The sequence below is a fragment of the Pristiophorus japonicus genome, chromosome 10 (genome assembly GCF_044704955.1).
Source record: "Pristiophorus japonicus isolate sPriJap1 chromosome 10, sPriJap1.hap1, whole genome shotgun sequence".
In the NCBI taxonomy this organism is placed as follows: Eukaryota; Metazoa; Chordata; class Chondrichthyes; family Pristiophoridae; genus Pristiophorus; species Pristiophorus japonicus.
In genome coordinates this window covers 197611982-197635737 of record NC_091986.1, presented here as the reverse complement: position 1 = coordinate 197635737, position 23756 = coordinate 197611982, and the positions used below count along the sequence as shown (strand labels likewise).

General features: G+C 45.3%; 1 protein-coding gene across 1 annotated transcript in view; it reads left to right on the top strand.

The window, feature by feature from the left end:
* The window catches only part of oca2 (oculocutaneous albinism II), a 692205-nt gene that overhangs the window by 511621 nt on the left and 156828 nt on the right, over positions 1-23756 (top strand). Inside the window, exons 18-19 of the mRNA XM_070891615.1 lie at positions 9101-9228; positions 14387-14446. Of these exons, the coding sequence (XP_070747716.1) occupies positions 9101-9228; positions 14387-14446 (188 nt within the window). The remainder of the gene's footprint in view (positions 1-9100; positions 9229-14386; positions 14447-23756) is intronic.

Sequence of the window (23756 nt, the reverse complement as noted above, 5' to 3'; positions counted from 1 at the left end):
GTATAAAAACCGCATAATAAAAGGAGGGACTATCGATATAGTCAGTGGTCCTATTGGGCTGAATGACTGCAGGAGTAGGAAGAAAAGGGAACGGTCTAGTGCAATATGACAATGGACCAAATCTTGCTGGAAAAATAATGGCTCGTTAACAACGCACGCCGTTATTAATGAGCAAAATGGACAGCAAGTTTAGGGGACGAAGAGCTATGACATACGTTGCGAATCTCCAGAACTTTCTGGTCGATTTACACTGCTCCGCCATTTGCACATACGACATCTCGCCCTTAGCCACCCTGTTATTTTTAACAACTTGCTGGATTTGCTCGTTAGATGCATCACAGAAAGTTACGTCTGGCAATTAAGAGCGTAAGTGTCCTTTTAACAACGTGCCAATATGAACTTCTGTGCAATGTGAACAGCAATCGCGCTCAGGCGCTACGACTCACAAAACGTTGTGAGTTCAGCCCCACTCCTCACTCCAAGGATCATTTTAGGTAACGAAAGGTAGGTGGGCGTAGTCTATAAGCCCCCTAACAGTAGCAACTCTGTTGGTCGGAGCATAAACCAGGAAATAGTGAGGGCTTGTAAAAAGGCAACAGCAATAATCATGGGTGATTTTAACTTCCATATTGATTGGACAAATCAAATTGGTCAGGGTAGCCTTGAGGAAGAGTTCATTGAGTGCATAAGGGACGGGTTCCTTGAGCAGTATGTAACTGAACCAACCAGGGGGCAGGCTATCTTAGATCTGGTCCTGTATAATGAGACAGGATTAATAAACAATCGCCTAGTAAAGGATGCCCTCGGAATGAATGACCATAGCATGATTGAATTTCAAATTCAGATGGAGGGTGAGAAAGTTGGATCTCTAACCAGCGTACTAAGCTTAAATAAAGGAGACTATGAAGGTATGAGGGCTGAGTTGGCTAAAGTGGACTGGGAAAATAGATTAAAGTGTAGGATGGTTGATGAACAGGGTGTACATTTAAGGAGATATTTCACAACTCTCAAGAAAAATATATTCCAGTGAGGAGGAAAGGGCATAAGAGAAAAGATAGTCATCCGTGGCTAACTAAAGAAATAAAGGACGGTATCCGACTAAAACTAAGGGCATACAAAGTGGCCAAAACTAGTGGGTGGACAGAAGATTGGGAAGTGTTTAAAAGTCAACAAAGAATGACTAAAAAAATGATTAAGAAAGGGAAGATAGACTATGAAAGTCAACAAGCACGAAATATAAAAACAGAAAGCAAGAGTTTCAATACGTATATAAAAAGGAAAAGAGTGGCTAGAGTAAATGTTGGTCCCTTAGAGGACGAGACCGGGGAATTAGTAATGGGGAACATGGAGATGGCAGAAACTCTAAACAAATATTTTGTATCAGTATTTATGGTAGAGGACACTAACAATATTCCAACAGTGGATAGTCAAGGGGCTATAGGGGGGGGAGGAACTTAACACAATCACAATCACTAAGGAGGTGGTACTCAGTAAGATAATGGGACTAAAGGTGGATAAATCCCCTGGACCTGATGGCTTGCATCCTCGGGTCTTAAGAGAAGTAGTGGCAGGGATAGTGGATGCATTGGTTGTAATTTACCAAAATTCTCTTGATTCTGTGGAGGTCCCAGCAGATTGAAAAACTACAAATGTAACACCCCTATTTAAAAAAGGAGACAGACAAAAAACAGGAAATGATAGACCAGTTAGCCTAGCATCTGTGGTTGAGAAGATGTTGGCGTCCATTATTAAAGAAGCAGTAGCAGGACATTTAGAAAAGCAAAATTGGGTCAGGCAGAGTCAGCATGGATTTATTAAGGGGAAGTCATAAGAACATAAGAACATAAGAACATAAGAATTAGGAACAGGAGTAGGCCATCTAGCCCCTCCAGCCTGCCCCGCCATTCAATAAGATCATGGCTGATCTGGTCGTGGACTCAGCTCCACTTACCCGCCCTCTCCCCGTAACCCTTAATTCCCTTATTGGTTAAAAATCTATCTATCTTTGACTTGAAAACATTCAATGAGCTAGCCTCAACTGCTTCCTTGGGCAGAGAATTCCACAGATTCACAACCCTCTGGGAGAAGACATTTTTTCTCAACTCGGTTTTAAATTGGCTCCTCCGTATTTTGAGGCTGTGCCCCCTAGTTCTAGTCTCCCCCACCAATGGAAACAACCTCTCTGCCTCTATCTTGTCTATCCCTTTCATGATTTTAAATGTTTCTATAAGATCACCCCTCATCCTTCTGAACTCCAAGGAGTAAAGACCCAGTCTACTCAATCTATCATCATAAGGTAACCCTCTCATTTCTGGAATCAGCCGAGTGAATCGTCTCTGTACCCCTTCCAAAGCTAGTATATCCTTCCTTAAGTAAGGTGACCAAAACTGCACGCAGTACTCCAGGTGCGGTCTTACCAATACCTTATACAGTTGCAGCAAGACCTCCCTGCTTTTGTACTCCATCCCTTTCGCAATGAAGGCCAATATTCCATTTGCCTTCCTGATTACCTGCTGCACCTGCAAATTAACCTTTTGGGATTCATGCACAAGGACCCCCAGGTCCCTTTGCACCACAGCATGTTGTAATTTCTCCCCATTCAAATAATATTCCCTTTTACTGTTTTTTTTCCCAAGGTGGATGACCTCACACTTTCCGACATTGTATTCCATCTGCCAAACCTTAGCCCATTCGCTTAACCTATCCAAATCTCCTTGCAGCCTCTCTGAGTCTCTACACAACCCGCTTTCCCACTAATCTTAGTGTCATCTGCAAATTTTGTTGCACTACACTCTGTCCCCTCTTCTAGGTCATCTATGTATATTGTAAACAGTTGTGGTCCCAGCACTGATCCCTGTGGCACACCACTAACCACTGATTTCCAACCGGAAAAGGACCCATTTATCCCGACTCTCTGCTTTCTGTTCGCCAGCCAATTCTCTATCCATGCTAATACATTTCCTCTGACTCCGCGTACCTTTATCTTCTGTAGTAACCTTTTGTGTGGCACCTTATCGAATGCCTTTTGGAAATCTAAATACACCACATCCACCGGTACACCTCTATCCACCATGCTCATTATATCCTCAAAGAATTCCAGTAAGTTAGTTAAACATGATTTCCCTTTCATGAATCCATGCTGCGTCTGCTTGATTGCACTATTCCTATCCAGATGTCCCGCTATTTCTTCCTTAATGATAGTTTCAAGCATTTTCCCCACTACAGATGTTAAACTAACCGGCCTATAGTTATCTGCCTTTTGACTGCCCCCTTTTTTAAATAGAGGCGTTACATTAGCTGCTCTCCAATCCGCTGGTACCTCCCCAGAGTCCAGACAATTTTGGTAGATTATAACGAATGCATCTGCTATAACTTCAGCCATCTCTTTTAATACCCTGGGATGTATTTCATCAGGACCAGGGGACTTGTCTACCTTCAGTCCCATTAGCCTGTCCAGCACTACCCTCCTAGTGATAGTGATTGTCTCAAGGTCCTCCCTTCCCACATTCCTGTGGCCTGCAAATTTTGGCATTGTTTTTGTGTCTTCCACTGTGAAGACGGAAGCAAAATAATTGTTTAAGGTCTCAGCCATTTCCACATTTCCCGTTATTAAATCTCCCTTCTCATCTTCTAAGGGACCAACATTTACTTTAGTCACTCTCTTCCGTTTTATATATCGGTAAAAGCTTTTACTATCTGTTTTTATGTTTTGCGCCAGTTTACTTTCGTAATCTATCTTTCCTTTTTTTATTGCTTTCTTAGTCATTCTTTGCTGTCGTTTAAAATTTTCCCAATCTTCTAGTTTCCCACTAACCTTGGCCACCTTATACGCATTGGTTTTTAATTTGATACTCTCCTTTATTTCCTTGGTTATCCACAGCTGGTTATTACTTCTCTTGCCGCCCTTCTTTTTCACTGGAATATATTTTTGTTGCGCACTATGAAAGAGCTCCTTAAAAGTCCTCCACTGTTCCTCAATTGTGCCACCGTTTAGTCCTTGTTTGACAAATTTGTTGGAATTCTTTGAGGATGTAACGAACAGGGTGGATAAAGGAGAACAAGTGGACATGGTGTATTTGGACTTCCAAAAGGCATTTGACAAGGTGCCACATAAAAGGTTACTGCACAAGATAAAAATTCATGGGGTTGGGGGTAATACATTAGCATGGATAGAGGATTGAATAATGAAAAGAAAAAGAGAGTAGGGATTAATGGTTCATTCTCGGGTTGGCAATCAGAAATCAGTGAGGTGCTGCAGGGATCAGTGCTGGGACCCCCAACTATTTATAATCTATATTAACGACTTGGAGGAAGGGACCGAGTGTAACGTAGCCAAGTTTGCTGACAATACAAAGATGGGAGGAAAAGCAATGTGTGAGGAGGACACAAAAAATCTGCAAAAGGACATAGACAGGCTAAGTGAGGGGGCAAACATTTGGCAGATGGAGTATAATGTTGGAAAGTGTGAGGTCATGCACTTTGTCAGAAAAAATCAAAGAGCAAGTTATTATTTGAATGGAGAAAGATTGCAAAGTACTGCGGTACAGCGGGACCTGAGGGTATTTGTGCATGAAACACAAAAGGTTAGTATGCAGGTACAGCAAGTGATCAGGAAGGCCAATGGAATCTTGGCCTTTATTGCAAAGGGGATGGAGTATAAAAGCAGGGAAGTCTTGCTACAGTTGTACAGGGTATTGGTGAGGCCACACCTGGAATACTGCGTGCAGTTTTGGTTTCCATATTTACGAAAGGATATGCTTGTTTTGGAGGCAGTTCACTAGGTTGATTCTGGAGATGAGGGGATTGACTTATGAGGAAAGGTTGAGTAGGTTGGGCCTCTACTCATTGGAATTCAGAAGAATGAGAGGTGATCTTATCAAAATGTATAAGATTATGAGGGGGCTTGACAGGGTGGATGCAGAGAGGATGTTTCCACTGAGGGGAGACGGGAACTAGAGGGCATAATCTTAGAATAAGGAGCCACCCATTGAAAACTGAGATGAGGAGAAATTTCTTCTCTCAGAGGGTTGTAAATCTGGAATTCGCTGCCTCAGAGAGCTGTGGAAGCTGGGACATTGAATAAATTTAAGACAAAAATAGACGGTTTCTTAAACGATAAGGGAATAAGAGATTATGGGGAGCGGGCGGGGAAGTGTAGCTGAGTCCATGATCGGATCAGTCATGATCGTATTAAATGGTGGAGCAGGCTTGAGGGGCCATAGGGCCTACTCCTGTTCCTATTTCTTATATTCTTATGTAAGTTCTGCAGAGCTTCGCCTAATCTGCTGCCATACTTTTGGGTGAGAGATTGGTGGGACCCTTCCCTCGCACCCAGGGAAATGGCGGGAGATCCTGAGAAGCTCTATAGAATTTCTGGGGCTAAATTATTAAATTGAGGCCCAGTCTCGCTTTTCCCTGGTGATTCAGGTGGATATTCAAGATTTCACAACACTATTTGAATAAGAATTCTTCCAATATCATGGCCAACACTCCTCGCTAAACTAACACCACCAAAAATAAATCAACTCATCTAATTTCTGTTCACGATATCTCGCTGTGTGTAAAGTGGCTGTTGCATTTCCCAACATAACAAATGTCGACGTATTTCAAAGTAAAGTGAAGTATTTTGAGACTTTCTGAGAGATGTGATAGTGCTGTATGAATACAAGTCTTTCTTTATGTAGTTCAGACAACCTGACAGAAGATTGTATTTGTGTTAAATGATTAAAACTTATTTTTTTAAATAAAGCTTAAAAAACAAATCATTCTCAGGATGTGGGCACTACTGGCAAGGCCGGTATTTATTGCCCATCTCTAGATGCCCTGAGCAGATGCTGGTGGCCGTTCTTCCATTGGTTTCATACAACTGTGTAGATCTTTAGACCGCTTCAGAGGGCAGTTAAGAATCAACCTCCCCCATAATTTAAGCCGACACTTTAGTGAAGTGCTGCGGGAAGGCTGCATTGTTGGTGGTGCTGTCTTTCAGCTGAGGTGTTAAAGTGAGGCTCCAACTCCCTGTTCCAGGAGGTGGTTAAAGATTCAATGGCATGATTCAATGGACAGTGGCAAGTGGACATGGTTAACATTCTTTCCTCAACCAAGACCACAAAAGAAACAGATTTCTTGGTCATTCAATGTGCTCTCTGTTCGTTGGATTTTACTGTGTTCAAATTGGCTGTTTGCAACCTTGGTGTCATATTTGAAAGCTTAAACTGAGCTTTCAACCACATATCCACAGCATAACTAAGCCTGCCTATTTCCATCTCTGTAACATCGCCCATCTCTGCCCGTGCCTCAGCTCATCCGCTGCTGAAGCCCTCATCCATGCCTTTGTTACCTCTAGACCTGACTATTCCAACGCAGTCATGGCTGGCCTCCCACATTCCACCCTTCATAAACTGGAGGTCATCCAAAACTCGGCTGCCTATGTCCTAACTTGCACCAAGTCCAGCTCACCCATCACCCCTGTTCTCGCTGACCTACATTTGCTTCCGGTTAAGCACCACCTCAATTTCAAAATTCTTATCCTTATTTTCAAATTCCTCCATGGCCTCACCCCTCCCTATCTCTGTAATCTCCTCCAGCCCCACAACCCTTCCAGATGTCTGCACTCCTCTAATTCTGCCCTTCTGACCATTCCTGACTATAATCGCTCAACCATTGGTGGCCGTGCTGTCTGTTGCCTAGGCCCCAAGCTCTGGGACTCCATGCCTAAACCTCTTTGATTCTCTACCTCTCTTTCCTCCTTCAAGACGCTCCTTAAAACATGCCTCTTTGACCAAACCTTTGATCACCTGCGCTACTTTCTACTTATGTGGCTCGGTGTCAAATTTTTATCGCATAATACTCCTGTGAAGCACCTTGGGACTTTTCACTACATTAATCATCATAGGCAGTTCCTCAGAATCGAGGAGAACTTGCTTCCACTCCCAAAGTGAGTTCCTTGATGGCTGAACAGTCCGATACGAGAGCCACTGACCCTGTTACAGGTGGGACAGACATTCGTCGAGGGAAGGGGTCGGTGGGGCTGGTTTGCCGCATGCTCCTTCCGTAGCCTGCGCTTGGCCTCTTCATGCTCTTTGTGTTGAGACTCGAAGAGCTCAACGCCCTCCTGGATGTACTTTCTCCACCTCGGGCGGTCTTCGGTCACGATCTCCCAGGTATCAGTGGTGATGTCGCACTTTACCAGGGAGGCTTTGAGGGTGTCCTTATAACGTTTCCGCTGTCCTCCTTTGGCTTGTTTACCATGAAGGAGCTCCACATAAAGGATTTGCTTAGGGAGTCTCGTATCTGGCATGCGAACTTATGTGGCCTGCCCAGCGAAGCTGATCGAGTGTGGTCAGTGCTTCAATACTGGGGATGTTAGCCTGATCGAGGACACTGATGTTGGTGCGCCTGTCCTCCTAGGGGATTTGCAGGATCTTGTGGAGACATCGTTGGTGATATATCTTCAGCAACTTGAGGTGCCTTCTATACATCGTCCATGCCTCAGATCCATACAGGAGAGCGGGTATTACTACAGCCCTTTAGACCATGAGCTTGGTGGTAGATTTGAGGGCCTGGTCTTCAAACACTCTTTTCCTCAGATGGCCGAAGGCTGCACTGGCGCACTGGAGGCGATGTTGAATCTCCGCATCAATGTCTGCCTTTGTTGATAAGAGGCTCCCGAGATATGGGAAATGGTCCACATTGTCCAGGGCCGCGCTGTGGATCTTGATGATTGGAGGGCAGTGCTGTGCGGCGAGGACAGGCTGGTGGAGAGGCACTGTTGGCGCGGATACATGACCTCATCTCTCTGATCTGGAGGGAGGAGAGCATGCCGGGAGATCTCAGAGATGCAGTGATTGTGACCATTTTTTAAAAAGGGGACAAGTCCGACTGCGGCAACTACAGGGGAATCTCCCTGCTATCAGCCACTGGGAAAGTTGTCGCTCGAGTTCTCCTCAATCGTCTTCTCCCTGTAGCCGAGGAGCTCTTCCCGGAATCACAATGCGGATTTCATCCCCTATGGGGCACAACAGACATGATCTTTGCAGCGCGACAGTTGCAGTAAAAATGCAGGGAGCAGCGCCAGCCCTTATACATGGCCTTTTTCGATCTTACAAAGGCCTTTGACACTGTCAACCGTGAGGGTCTGTGGAGCGTCCTCCTCCGTTTCGCATGCCCTCAAAAGTTTGTTAACATCCTTCGCCTGCTTCACGATGACATGCAGGCCGTGATCCTTACCAATGGATCAATTACAGACCCAATCCACGTCCGGACTGGGGTCAAACAGGGCTGCGTCATCGCCCCAACCCTCTTCTCAATCTTCCTCGCCACCATGCTCCACCTCACAATCAACAAGCTTCCTGCTGGAGTGGAACTAAACTACAAAACCAGTGGGAAGCTGTTTAACCTACACCGCCTCCAGGCCAGGTCCAAGATCACCCCGACCTCTGTCGTTGAGCTGCAGTACACGGACGATGCCTGCGTCTGTGCACATTCAGAGGCTGAACTCCAGGATATAGTCAATATATTCACTGAGGCATATGAAAGCATGGGCCTTACACTTACTATATTAAAGACGCTATATAAATACAAGTTGTTATTGTTGTTGTTGCTATATTTGGCAATGTAAGAATGACTGTAGTTCAAAAGTAATCCTTTGGTTTTGAAGTGCTTTGGGACATTCTGAGGAACTGATCAGGTGTTGTATAAATGCATGTTCTGTCTTTTTCTTTATTTTTGTGCCTTGAATCCTCTCTACATAACTTATTTTCAGCTATAGTTGTGATATGGCATTAGTACAGAAATTTAAAAAAACACACAATTGGTCCTGACTGAACAGAAAACCGAGCCACCACCTGGATATCCTAAATCGTTAATTGTTTTAATTTGCATCAGTCATTAGCTTTTGGCAGTGCTTTCAGATGCACAAAGTGAGCTGCTGTTTCATATTTATCACACGCAGTTGGATTGCCAAAACTGTGAGAAAAGTCACTTCAAATAAAGCTCCCAGAACTAGTTTTGACTAAATTTGTGTTATTCTCTTTCTATAGGTGTTACATATTTAGTGTGAAACATTGCTTTTATACTAACTATAGATGTGCATTTTTAATAGGTTGGATTGCAATGTTGGGTGCAATATGGCTTCTGGTGCTGGCTGACATCCATGACTTTGAGATAATACTGCACAGAGTAGAATGGGCAACACTTCTCTTCTTTGCCGCGCTCTTTGTCCTGATGGAGGTATTTTACTCTTGTTATTAGTCTCGTTTTTAATTGTTAAGATTAACAGCTCACTTGTAAATAATAAGAAAAAGTACTATTGTCCTAAAAAGGCCTCCCGGTGGGCATCAATTTGCAGCACCAGCTACCATTTGATTTGGCACAGTTGGTGTTAATCTGGTGTGCTACTCAGAAACACCTACGGCTAAACAGATTGGGTAATGGATAACCACACCTGTGCAATAGAGACAAGAGGTTTTAACACTCTGTCAGGGTGATTTAGGGGAACTTCACATTAAAGCGGTGACATGGGACTGCTTGATGCTGTCAATGGCTACTGTTACTTTGATGGGTTTTTACACTAAGTTTGGAGGCATGGTAAAGTTGTGTTGATGGAAGGAGGAAGTTACAAAGGGACATAGGCAGACTAAGTGAGTGGGCAAAGCTATGGCAGATGGAGTTCAAAGTGGGGAAGTGTGAGGTCAACACAGAGAGGTGGAAGAAGTGAGCACAAATGTAGGTGATGATGTTTTCAGGGATCCTATCTCCAGCATGGAGGGTAAAGGATGGAGTTTTTAAGAAGGAAGAAATAATGGCAAGTTTGAAGGTTGATGCAACGGTGCTTGAGGAGGAAATGACAATGCCAGTAAGCATTGAGTTGAGGAGAGGAAGTTAAGTAGTCAGGAGCTAGCTCAGGAAAGGGCTTGAGATAATGAGTAATAGGATTCACGGAGGAGATGTGTCTGGTAAGGGCTGTGGGAAGATAGAAGAGAAGCTACAGAGTGCTTAGGGCCAGGGCTGAGGCAGATCTTGGGGGAACATGATGGCAGGGTAGACATTTGTGCAACAGGAAGTTGAGGCAACCGAACAGAGATATAAAAAGTCCACAAGCTTCTCGCATCGGAAATAAGGAAAAATGAGAGAGAAATGAAAGGCGAGGAGATGGTTTGTGGCAGAGAAGAGGAGTTTGTAGTTGCTCTTACCCTTTAGGATGGATCTTGAGAAGTAAAAAGATTTGATGACAGAGAGGGAGAGTGATTGTTCTTGAGGTGACCAAGCCAGGTCTACAAGTGGATAACCAGGTTAGTTGTGTTTTATATATGTTCAGACTATAGTCCTCAGATTTGTTTCTGTGCAATCCTCCAGCTACCCAGCAGATAGCATCCAATGTGGGCTGCACTTCTGTTCCCTCATCTCTTAGCCTATCCATTATCAAAGGGAAATGACACAAGTCATAACTGAAATACTATCTAAAATAAAATAAATTATTCCAAGAGCCACATAACATACTCGGCTGGAAATTACTGTTGGTGATAACAGTGGACACATGTATAAGCCTCTGTCCCAGTTATAATGGAGAATGCAGAAGATTCAAAATCATGAAAGGTCTAGACAGAGTAGATCGAGAGAAACTGTTCCCACTGGCGGAAGGGTCGAGATCCAGAGGACATAGAATTAAGGTGATTGGCAGAAGAACCAAAGACGACATGAGGAAAAACTTTTTTACGCAGCGAATGGTTAGGATCTGGAATGCACTGTCTGAAAGGGTGTGGAGGCAGATTCAATCGTGGCTTTCAAAAGAGAGTTGGATAAATACTTGAAGGTAGGGGTGCGGTGAAAGAGCAGGGGAGTGGGACTAGCTGAAGTGCACTTGCATGCGAGCCGGCACAGGCTCGACTGGCCGAATGGCCTGCTTCTGTAACCATTCTATGATTCATCTGAATGCACTCACCATTTGTGTACAATTATCATCAATTCACCTGGCTAAGTGTGAGCATGTACCTGCAGAGATTTTTTTAAATGTTGAGTAACACTCTTATATTCAACAAACTTTCATTTAAAACAAGAAACATTTCTAAAATACATATTGATTGGGCTAACCAAACTAGTAGCAATACAATGGAGGAGGATTTCCTGGAGTGTATAAGGGATGGTTTTCGAGACCAATAAGTCAAGGAACCAACTAGAGAGCTGGCCATCCTAGACTGAGTGTTGGGTAATGAGAGAGGATGAATTAGCAATCTTGTTGTGCGAGGCCCCTTGGGGAAGTGTGACCATAATATGGTAGAATTCTTTATTAAGATGGAGAGTGACACAGTTAATTTAGAGACTAGGGTCTTGAACTTAAAAAAAGGTAACTTCGATGGTATAAGACGTGAATTGGCTTGAATAGACTGACGAATGATACTTAAAGGGTTGACAGTGGATAGACAATGGCAAACATTTAAAGATCACATGGATGAACTTCAACAATTGTACATCCCCGTCTAGCATAAAAATAAAACGGGGAAGGTGGCTCAACCGTGGCTAACAAGGGAAATTAGGGATAGTTTTAAATCCAAGGAAGAGGCATATAAATTGGCCAGAAAAAGCAGCAAACCTGAGGACTGGGAGAAATTTAGAATTCAGCAGAGGAGGACAAAGGGTTTAATTAGGAGGGGGAAAATAGAGTATGAGAGTAAGCTTGCAGGGAACATAAAAACTGACTGCAAAAGCTTCTATAGATATGTGAAGAGAAAAAGATTAGTGAAGACAAATGTAGGTCACCGGGCAGTCAGAATCAGGTGAATTTATAATGGGGAACTGAGGAAGACACAAATAACCTTCCAGAAATACTAAGCGACCGAGAGTCTAGCAAGAAGGAGGAACTGAAGGAAATCCTTATTAGTTAGGAAATTGTGTTAGAGAAATTGATGGGATTGAAGGCCAATAAATCCCCAGGGCCTGATAGTCTGCATCTCAGAGTACTTAAGGAAGTGGTCCTAGAAATAGTGGATGCATTGTTGGTCATTTTCCAACATTCTATAGACTCTGGATCAGTTCCTATGGATTGGAGGGGAGCTAATGTAACCCCACTTTTTAAGAAAGGAGGGAGAGAGAAACCGGGGAATTATAGACTGGTTAGCCTGACATCGGTAGTAGGGAAAATGTTGGAATCAATTATTAAAGATGTAATAGCAGCACATTTGGAAAGCAGTGACAGGATCGGTCCAAGTCAGCATGGATTTATGAAAGGGAAATCATGCTTGACAAATCTTCTAGAATTTTTTGCAGATGTAACTTGTAGAATGGACAAAGGGGAACCAGTGGATGTGATGTATTTGGATTTTCAAAAGACTTTTGACAAGGTCCTACACAAGAGATTACTGTGCAAAATTAATGCACATGGTATTGACATGGATAGAGAACAGGTTGGCAGACAGGAAGCAAAGAGTAGGAATAAATTGGTCCTTTTCAGAATAGCAGGGACTAGCGGGGTACCGCGTGGTTCAGTGCTGGGACCCCAGCTATTTACAATATACATTAATTATTTAGACGAAGGAATTGAATGTAATATCTCCAAGTTTGTAGATGACACTAAGCTGGGTGGCAGTGTGAGCTGTGAGGAGGATGCTTAGAGGCTGCAGGGTGACTTGGACAGGTTAGGTGAGTGGGTATGGCAGATGCAGTATAATGTAAATAAATATTATCCACTTTGGTGGCAAACACAGGAAGGCAGAATATTATCTGAATGGTGTCAGATTAGGAAACGGGGAGGTGCAACGAGACCTGGGTGTCATGGTACATCAGTCATTGAAATTTGGCATGCAGGTACAGCAGGCGGTGAAGAAGGCAAATGGTATGTTGGCCTTCATAGCGAGAGGATTTGAGTATAGGAACAGGGAGATCTTCCTGCAGTTGTACAGGGCCTTGGTGAGGCCACACCTTGAATATTGTGTACAGTTTTGGTCTCCTAATCTGAGGAAGGACGTTCTTGCTATTAAGGGAATGCAGCGAAGGTTCACCAGACTGATTCCCAGGATGGCAGGACTCACATATAATGAAAGACTGGATCGACTAGGCTTATATTCACTGGAATTTAGAAGAATGAGAGAGGATCTCATAGAAACATATAAAATTCTGATGGGATCGGACAGGTTAGATGCAGGAAGAATGTTTCCGATGTTGGGGAAGTCCAGAACCAGGGGTCACAGTCTAAGGATAAGGGGTAAGCCATTTTGGACCGAGATGAGGAAACTTCTTCACTCAGATAATTGTGAACCTGTGGAATTTTCTACCACAGAAAGTTGTTGAGGTCAGTTTGTTAGATATATTCGAAAGGGAGTTAGATATGGCCCCTATGGCTGAAGGGATCAAGGGGTATGGAGAGAAAGCAGGAATGGGGTACTGAAGTTGCATGATCAGCCATGATCATATTGAATGGTGGTGCAGGCTTGAAGGGCCGAATGGCCTACTCCTGCATCTATTTTCTATGTTTCTATGTTAACCCCTAGAAGATTTACGTTCAGTGTGATCAAGCATCTAGCATTGGAAATGAGATAATTCGTCTAGCAGTTAGTGCTCCTGTCTTGGATGAATAAACATCATGTCAAAAGTTGAGCTGGTTGGATGTGCGATGTGATCATGCTAGTCTTTACACTCCTTACATAAGAACATAGCTAATAAAGTGAACTCTAGAACTCATTTTTTGATCAGTTAGGGACCATTAGATTTTGTGAAGGGGGTTAATTTCCAGAATTGATGGCGGAACCATGAAGGCAGGGGAAGAAAGGTAAGCAAGAATATTCACATTTTTATGCAAGAAAGTTATGGGAAAAATCAGAATCTGGTATATTAGAAATAAAGTAACAATAATGTTCATATAATGAAAATAGAAGGTCGAGAGGATGGGTTAAAAGAAACGGCAAGGCAAGATAAAGTGTTTCAATTTTATTCGCACTGTTTTAAGTCTCTATTTTTACAGCTCATAACACAGCACGATACCTACCGCTGAAATCTGAGCTGTATTATCACGGCATTTATTAGGGTTTGTTTCAGCATCTCACCATGGGAGTTGGAAATGTGAAATAATGGCTTGTTCTAAGGAGCCTGTAATTCCTCCCAAACTGCCTGATACTTATAAAACCAAACTAAAAAGGTATAATATTGAAGTAGGCCTCTTAAATCAACATTGATGAAGCCATGGTGGGTTCTCCTAAGCGGAATAACCATGCAACCAATTGTGTTTGTGTCCCAGCAGAACTGTGCAATAAATGAAATAGAATGAATTTTCCAAATGCATGAGTAGTTTCTTGCTGAACTAGACTATGTAGAGAGCAATCATTACGCCCCCTCCACATCCTACACTGACCCTACATATGACCCTGATTTTCCTCTGATTGTAACATTTCTATTCTAGGCACTGGCTAACTTGCAATTGATTGACTACGTTGGAGAACAGACAGCCACCCTGATAAAGGTAACCTGCAACTGTTTGTCTAGAAGCACTAAGGAAACGATTTGCTCTTTCTTCCCCTAACTATCCAAAGGCTGATTTATTTCAGGGTTACTAAAAGTTTTTCGATCACATTTATTATGAATGAAATTGTGAAACAATGGTAAGAAACAGCAGTAATCCCAAGTTATGTGAGGACTCCTGCTAAGTGTGCCAGCCGTGGCTCAGTTGGTAACACTCTCACCTCTGAGTCCCATGAGGAGAACAGAAGAGCATTCAAAGCTAGCAATCTCTGGCTGACTAAAGATTATGGGTTCAATTTTCCCCAATGCTGTTTTTTTGGTGTATTTCAATGCTGTTTCTTTTGGCCCTGACGACTCCAAAAAATTAACTTGCAAGTTTCTCCGTTCTAATTTTTGAAATTGGCACCATGGAGCCTGTCCTTTAGCTTCGGGAGGTGGAGCCTAATGTCTGCGCCGAAAGAACGCTGCCCTTCTGTGCATGCGCGCAAAAAAATTGTGTTTTTTAAGTGACTGCTATGGGTGCGCAGTACACCTCCCGGTCTACATTCGACCAGTTTTAAAGAGCCAGTTGCGTGTGAGAACTTTGAGTGCTGTGTGAGAACTTTAATTCTCAGTGTAAAAATCGGAGCTGTAATATGCAACGCGGCTCAAGGACCAAGAATTTCTCACAGGGTGAAGTGGAGGCACTGGTTACTGTAATTGAGGCCAGATGACACGAGCTGGACACCAGCAGAGGTCACATAAAAGTTTCACCAAAAGAAATGAAGAAACGCTAGAACCAACTTGCAGAAGATTACTGTGCAATGGTGACCACCCTAAGTTCTGGAGGCAAGTGCAAAAAAGAAATGCCAGGACCTTCGTCAAGTAGTTAGTGTAAGTAATATTTTCATTTATTCATTGGAATTGCAATTGTAAACGTGACCATCTGCATGTCCCACCTAGCAGAAAGATACTGTCATGTATTCAACTATCATTGTAACCCATGTATAAGCTGACCTAAGTTGTACACCTTGAGAACATTGACCACAGGGGGCGAACTTGTGGGAGACACTCCTAATCTGGACTTTCCGATATAAAAGGGGAAGCTCCACCCACCTTCAATAAAGGTAACTGGTCACAGAGTGCCCTTCTCTCAAGTATGGGCCTCATGTGCATTTATACTGTATAGTAAGGACATATTATTGGCGACGAGAAACAGGGATTTAAACCACACGAGCATGGCCACTAGCAGCACAGAAGAGAGGTATTGTGTTGGTGATGATTGGGATGACTTTATTGAGAGACTACAGCAAAGTTTTTTTCACTAAGGAATGGTTGGGACAGGATTCGGCCGACAAACGCAGGGTTCATCTCCTGATGGTTTGTGGATCCAGAACGTACTCCCTAATGAAGGACCTTCTAGCGCCAGAGAAGCCAGCGGACAAGACGTTTGAAGAGCTCAGTAAGTTGATCGGGGAACACCTTAAACCGGCGAGCAGCATGCACATGGCGAGACACCGGTTTTACACGCACCGGCGGCAAGAAGAGCAAAGCGCTCTAGACTTCGTGGCAGATCTCCGGCGACTGGCGAGCCTATGTAAGTTCCCAGATGAATGCATAGCGGAGATGTTGTGAGACTTTTTTATTGAGGGCATCGGGCATGCTGGGGTTTTCAGGAAACTGATTGAGACCAAAGACTTGACCTTGGAAGCGGCGGCTCTGATAGCCCAGCCAATTATCTCAGGAGAGGAAGAGACCAGAATGGTTTATGGCAAAAACCTAGGCTCAACTGCGGCAAATGACAAGGGAGTCAACATTGTTAACTTGGCACACAGTTCTCTGGCAGACAAGGGCAATCGAACCCAGCATGCAGTCGAACCCAAAGGGGGAATTCAACAGAGACAATGGCTAGCTGAACGGCAATTCATGCCATCGCAATGGACAATGCGGCCAGTAATGGGGCCATCAACACCAGTCAATGGTGTGCTTAAAGAGAGTTACAGAGCGAGTCAGAGACGATCGACTGGTGATGGACCTTTTGTTTCCAACAATGGGGCCTTCAGCTCATGCTGGAGGTATGCAGGCAAACACCCAGCCAGCGCTTGCAGGTATCAGCAATATACCTGCAGAAACTGCAACGTCAGCAGTCACTTGGCGTGTATGTGCAGGAAGCCTGCAGCCAGGTTGATGTACGAGGAGGACGGGCCCGATGTAAGCTCTACGAGGCCAAATGAATACTGGGGGATATCGCTGGAAACTGAAGTTCAGCGAGTTCATGTGGAGCACATATACAGTTCATATACCAGGACGCCACCGATAATGATGAAAGTTCTCCTCAATGGCATCCCAGTAGTAATGGAGCTAGACACGGGGTGCAGCCAGTCCCTGATGAGTATCAAACAGTTCGAAAGGTTGTGGGTATCCAAGGCCAGGAGGCCAAAATTATTGCCGATTGACGCACTGCTACGGACATATACAAAGCAGATAATTCCGGTGCTAGGCAGCGCCACGGTAGTCGTGACCCACAAAGGTTCGGAGAACAGGTTGCCACTCTGGATTGTCCCGGGGGACGGTCCCGCACTACTGGGGAGGAGTTGGCTTGCTGACATGAACTGGAAATGGGGCGATGTCAATGCAATTTCTTCTGTGGAGCGAGTATCATGTTCACAGGTCCTGGACAAATTTGACTCATTATTTCATCCCGGTATCGGCACTTTCATGGGGACCAAAGTACCGATTCACATAAACCCGGATGCCAGGCCAGTACACCACAAGGCCAGAGCGGTGCCGTATGTGATGCAGGAAAAGATAGAATGTGAATTGGGCCGCCTGCTGAGGGAATCTCGCCAGTCAAATTCAGTGACTGGGCGAGCCCGATCGTGCCGGTGCTCAAGGCGGATGGGTCGGTCAGGATATGTGATGATTACAAGGCCACCATCAATCGGGTGTCACTCCAAGACCAGTACCCGCTACCAAGAGCGGAGGACCTCTTTGCGACGCTATCCGGTGGCAAACGTTTTTTTAAATTGGACCTGACCTCAGCTTACATGACCCAGGAGCTGCTGAATTAGTTGAAGAAGCTGACCACCATCACGACACACAAGGGGTTGTTTGAGTATAACAGATGTCCGTTCGGGATTCGCTTGGCCGCCGCGATCTTTCAGCGAAATATGGAAAGTCTCCTCAAGACGATTCCAAGGACGGTGGTTTTTCAAGACGACATCCTCATCACGGGTCGTGATACTGAAGAACACCTCCACAACCTGGAGGAGGTGCTACGCAGACTGGACCGGGTAGGGCTGTGAGTGAAAAAGGCAAAGTGCGTCTTTTTAGCTCCAGAGGTGGAATTCCTGGGGTGGGGAGGGTAGCAGCAGACAGGATCAGACCTACTGCATCCAAAACGGAAGCAATCCAGAGAGCACCCAGACCCCATAACACGATGGAGCTGCGTTCGTTCCTGGGGCTCCTGAACTATTTTGGCAACTTTCTTCCAAATTGAGCACGCTGTTAAAGCCGCTACATGTGCTCCTACGCAAAGGTCGCGATTGGGTCTGGGGGGGGACAGCCAGGAAAGGGCTTTTGATATAGCACGCAATTTGTTATGCTCCAACAAACTGTTAACGTTATATGACCCGTGTAAGAAACTAGTTTTAACATGTGATGCATCGTCCTATGGGGTCGGGTGTGTGCTGCAGCATGTGAATGCCAATGGTCAGTTACAGCCGATAGCTATGCCTCCAGAAGTCTGTCCCAGGCAGAACGGGGCTACGGGATGGTGGAAAAGGAAATGCTAGCATGTGTATATGCAGTAAAAAAAATGCACCAGTACCTGTTTGGCAGGAAATTTGAGCTGGAGACAGATCAGAAACCCCGAACTTTCCTTTTGGCCGACAACAAGGCCATAAATGCGAATGCATCGGCCTGCATACAGAGGTGGGCACTTATGTTAGCTGCCTATGACTACACAATTTGGCACAGATCGGGCTCTGAAAACTGAGCCGATGCACTCAGCAGGCTCCCACTAGCCACTACTGATGGTTATGGCTGTTCGAAAGCGAAGGCTCATCTGTGACAGCCCGTCAGATTAAAGTCTGGACAAATAAAGACCCGCTACTGTCTTTAGTTAAGAAATGTATCCTTAATAGGGACTAGGCAGCCACATATGAGGCATGCCCTGAGTAGTTTAAACCGTTTCATAGGTGCAAGGATGAACTCTCGATTCAGGCCGATTGCCTACTGTGGGGAAACCGAGTAACCATGCCCCAGAAGGGCAGAGAGGTGTTTATCACAGAACTTCACAATGAGCACCCGGGCATTGTCATGATGAAGGCAATTGCCAGGTCACATGTTTGGTGGCCAGGGATAGATGCAGACCTGGAACTTTGTGTTCGCAGGTGCAACACGTGTGCTCAGCTGAGCAATGCACCCAGGGAAGCCCCCCTTAGCCCCTGGTCCTGATCCGCCAAGCCATGGTCACGCATCCATGTGGACTACACAGGTCCTTTCATGGGAAAAATGTTTTTGGTTGTAGAAGATTCCTACTCCAAATGGATTGAGTGTGCCATTTTAAATTCAAGCACATCCTCTGCCACGGTAGAAAGTCTACGGGCAATGTTCGCCGCCCATGGTCTACCGGACATCTTGGTCAGCGACAATGGCCCGTACTTCACAAGCACTGAATTCCAGGACTTCATGGCAGGCAATGGAATCAACCATGTCAGAACGGCACCGTTCAAGCCGGCCTCAAACGGCCAGGTGGAACGAGCAGTGCAGATAATCAAACAGGGGATGCTCAGAATCCAAGGGGGTTCCCTACAAAGCCGCTTATCACGCCTCCTGTTGGCCAATAGATCCCGACCACACTCGCTCACAGGGGTCCCACCTGCAGAGCTGCTAATGAAAAGGACGCTCAAAGCCAGGTTATCCCTTATACACCCTACTATGAAAGAAATTGTTGAGAGCAGGCGTCAGTCACAATGTGACTAGCATGACAGGAATGCGAGGGTGCAATGTATTGATGTCAATTACCCTGTTTTTGTCCTTAATTATGCTGCAGGGCCCAAATGGCTTGCAGGCATTGTGATTGCCAAAGAGGGGAATAGGGTTTTGGTAGTTAAACTTACCAATGGACAAATCTGCCGCAAACACGTGGATCAAACAAAAAGGAGGTTCAGCAACCCCATAGAAGAAGCAGAGGAAGAACACGACGTAGAGTTCACACCACCACAGGTGACCGAACACCGGAACCAAGTGGAGGAGAGCCCAGTCACTGTGGGCAGTCCGGACAGGCCTGAGGCACCGCAAACAGCAGACACTCAGGCCAGCGCCCAACAACCGGAGCCCCAACTCAGGCGCTCTACAAGGGAGCGTAAACCACCAGAGAGACTTAACCTGTGATCCCAATAAGACTTCGGGGGGGAGGTGATGTCATGTATTCAAACTATCATTGTAACCCATGTATAAGCTGACCTAAGTTGTACACCTTGAGAACACTGACCACAAGGGGCGAACTTGTGGGAGACGCTCCTAACCTGGACTTTCCGGTATAAAAGGGGAAGCTCCACCCACCTTCAGTCTCTTGAGGTCTTGGTAATAAAGGTTACTGGTCACAGAGTGACCTTCTCTCAAGTATGGGCCTCGTGTGCATTTATAACATATAATAAGGACATATTAGATACCCTCTCTAAAAAGTTATAATTTCATCTTTGCAGAGGAAAGGTGGCACACAGAAAAAGGGAGGAGGCCCGGCAAATCTGCAGCCACTGACCCCTTTAGAAGGGAGGGTCGCTGCTATGATGGGTCCTGCCTGGAGAAAAGCGACCACCATTGTACAAGCTGGACCCACACTCGAGAGAGAGGTTGTCCTGCAAGTTCCACATTCTGGTTTTGCTAAAAGTCAAGTACTACACGTGCTAGCCATGCTTCGGTTCATGGGATGTCTCCATTAGTTACGCTTCGGTTGATGCAATGTGCTATCATTTATCGTGGTCCTTCAAATGAGCCTGCTGCCTGTGCTGTGTGAGCCCCTCATGCTACCCACCCTGCCCCGTCCTCTGCTGCTTTGTTTGTTTGTTATATTTTGCAGAACTTAACGCCGACCCTGATGAGGCTGAGGCCGATGCAGAAGAAGATTCAGACGCGGATGAACCTGAAGAGGAGATCATCTTCCAATCCAGACCAAGAGCATGGGGGTGAGGGGGAAGGGGAGAGGCAGTGGAAGGGGGATGATGAAGCCCCCACCCTTGTACTCACTCTGGAAGAAGTGCAGGTGCTGCCCATTGAGGTGCCAGCCCCTTTTCTGAGTGGCACGAGTGTTGGGACATTCCACGGTTTCGTACAGTCTGAGGCTGCGGGTCCCAGTGGGATGCTGCGAGCCACACCCAGGGCCCCACCATCCGAGGCTGCGGGTCCCAGTGGGTTGCAGTGAGCCACATCCATGGTGAGGAGGGGAAGGAGAGCTCGACAGCGCTCTCCTGAGGTGCAGTATCTAACAGATGTGGTTGAGATGATGGCAATGAGTGCAGAGACCATTGCCCTTATGCGATCACTCCTGGACACCATCAGTGGGGTGGGTGATGAGGTATTGGGACTGTCAGGAGAAGTAACAATACGCTTATGAGAAATGGGAGCACTGTCCGTGCACGAGGGAGGGAATGTTGCAGGCAGCTGAGAAACTGTCGGTGCACATGAGGGAGGGAATGTTGCAGGTAGTTGATGCACTGTCGGTGAACATGAGGGAGGGAATGTTGCAGGTATTTAAGACACTGTCGATGAACATGAGGGAGGGAATGTTGCAGGTAGTTGAGACTCTGTTGGGGCACATGAGGGAGGGAATGTCGGAGTTAGATGCTGCAATAAGGGAACACACCCAGAAACTGCGGCCATTGACAGAATCAACTGCCACTCCCACTCCAATCCCCAGACCAGCCTCTAAAGAGGCCCAAGCCAGGCCTTCCACATTACCGCCTGTCCACACCCCCCATCATGAAGTGCACATTACCCAAGATGCTGGAAAGAATAAGCTTGGTACCAACCCGAGAAACGCTGCGCCAACTCCTGAGGGCAGGGATGGAGTCAACAAGACCAAGCGCAGCGTGCGGTTTTAGAATAATGTAGAGGAGAGATGGGTGCAGCCTTTCTTTGTTGCTGTTGTTGTTACTGTTCTTACTGTTCTCAAATTAAAAGTTTTTTATAAATGATGTAAATTTACAAGTTTGAAAGTTTGTAAGTGATCTTATAGTTTGCAAGTTATCTTAACTGAAAATTTTAATGTTTGATACAAGAATATTTTTTATTAAAGTTAAGTACAAGTATTAAACTTTTGAATAAAATATATTTTAAATCATAACTGAATCATTTCCATTATTTGTTGCATTATTAACACAACTTTTTGAACTAAAGAAGAATCATTTCCATTATTTGTTTCATTATTAACACAACTTTTTGAAGTAAACGAGTATCATTTCCATTATTTGTTCCATTAAATCAACACAACATTACGGAACAGGTCCAAATAGTAAACATGGTCCATTTGGAATAGTTGCCACTGAATCTTCAGGCAGCAAAGCATTCATGGATGAGCTGCTGGCGCATGACTCGAGCAATTATTAAAGGGGCACGACAGCCGCCCTCCTCCGCCATCGTGCTCCAGGTTCAGGTAGTTGCATGACTTCCTCCTCCTCCTCCTCCTTCTTGTCATCTGTGTGTTCCCCCTCATCATCAGCCACTCTCACCTCAGGTGGGTCTTCTACTACCAGCTCCTGCTGCCTCATGATGGCTAAGTTATGCAGTATGCAGCACACAACAGTGAACTGACCGACAATCTTAGGGAAGTATTGCAAGCAGCCTCCGGAATGGTTCAGGCATCGGAAACGCTGTTTCAAGATGCCAATGTTCCTCTCTATTATGCTGTGCATTGCAATGTGTGACATGTTGTATTCTCGGTCAGCTTTCTTCCGGGTTACGCGTAGGGGCGTCATGAGCCAGGTGACAGTGCCCTTTGTCTCCCAACTGCCAGCTCTGCCCTTCTGCCTGCTGCTGAAACATGGCAGATATAGCACTCTCGCATAGACTGAACGCATCATGGATGCTCCCAGGGTATCTCGCATCAACTGCCATGATGCCATGCATGTTGTCACAGACGAGCTGCACATTCATAGAATGGAAGCCTTTTCTGTTCCTGTACATCTCGGAATCCTCCAAAGGTGCTCGCAAGGCGATGTGGGTAAAATCAATGCAGCCCTGTACCTTTGAGAAGCCATCAATTTTGGAGAAGCCCACAGCTCTGTCACGTATTACCTGGGTGGACATGGGGAACTTTATGTGCAGCAGTCACCTGCCGAATGCAGATATGTGTTGCATGTTGAGAAATGTCTCACACATCCCCAGTTGTGGCCTGGAATGATCCAGGTGCATAAGATGAAAGTGCAGCTGTAATCTTTACTTCAACTGACAAAGCAGTCCTCCTGACGCTTCTAGGGTGCAGATCTGCTTTTACTAACTCACAGATCTTGGTTACAACTTCTTTGCGGAAACACAGTCTTCTGACACAGTCTGCATCACTCAGGCCTGTCTTGATATACCCGATGTGGGTAAGGCATCCTGCCCATCATCCTATGTGCTCTGAGGTTCCTCATGCGATGCTGTCTAATCAGTCTTCACCTCCGCAACACCATCATGCAGAAGGCTTGCATGAGGTATGGCATTGTCAATATTGCCCTCATAATTAAATGTAGCTTTGCAAGAAGCTCAAAACAGCAGGAGAAAGCCTCCTTTCCTCTCTCTCTCCCTCCAAGGTTGATGCCCTAGTATGGACCACACACTGGTCTGCGCATGCGCAATAGGCTTACTTAAAACAGGAAGCTAGTCATTCAATGAAGACATTTGGGGAAACAAAGCCTAATGCAATTCTTTAATTTTTGATTGTTTTTCAAAGTACCACCCCACCACCAACTGAACGTCTTCTCACCGGACTCGAGGGTTAGCCAGCAGAATTGCTCCCTCGCCCAAACACAGTGCTCGGCGTCCACCCCCCTCTGGGCTTCTTTTGTAGCCAGGCCCCTGTGTCCGGGCGAGGAAGTGATTCTGCCGGCCGACGCTTCGACCCTCGAGCCTGGTGAGGAGACGTTCGGTGGTGGCGTGGTACTTTGAAAAAAATCAAAAATTAAAGAATTACATTAGACTTACATTTTCTCCTTTTTGACTTTGAAAAAATTAGGCTTCATGATGCATATTCTTTGTCTTCTTGACTCCCTCCAAAACTTCGCATAAAAACAATGGCATCTTTCTGCGCTGATTTTTTCATGTGTGCTGGTTTTTCTTAAGTGCTCAGA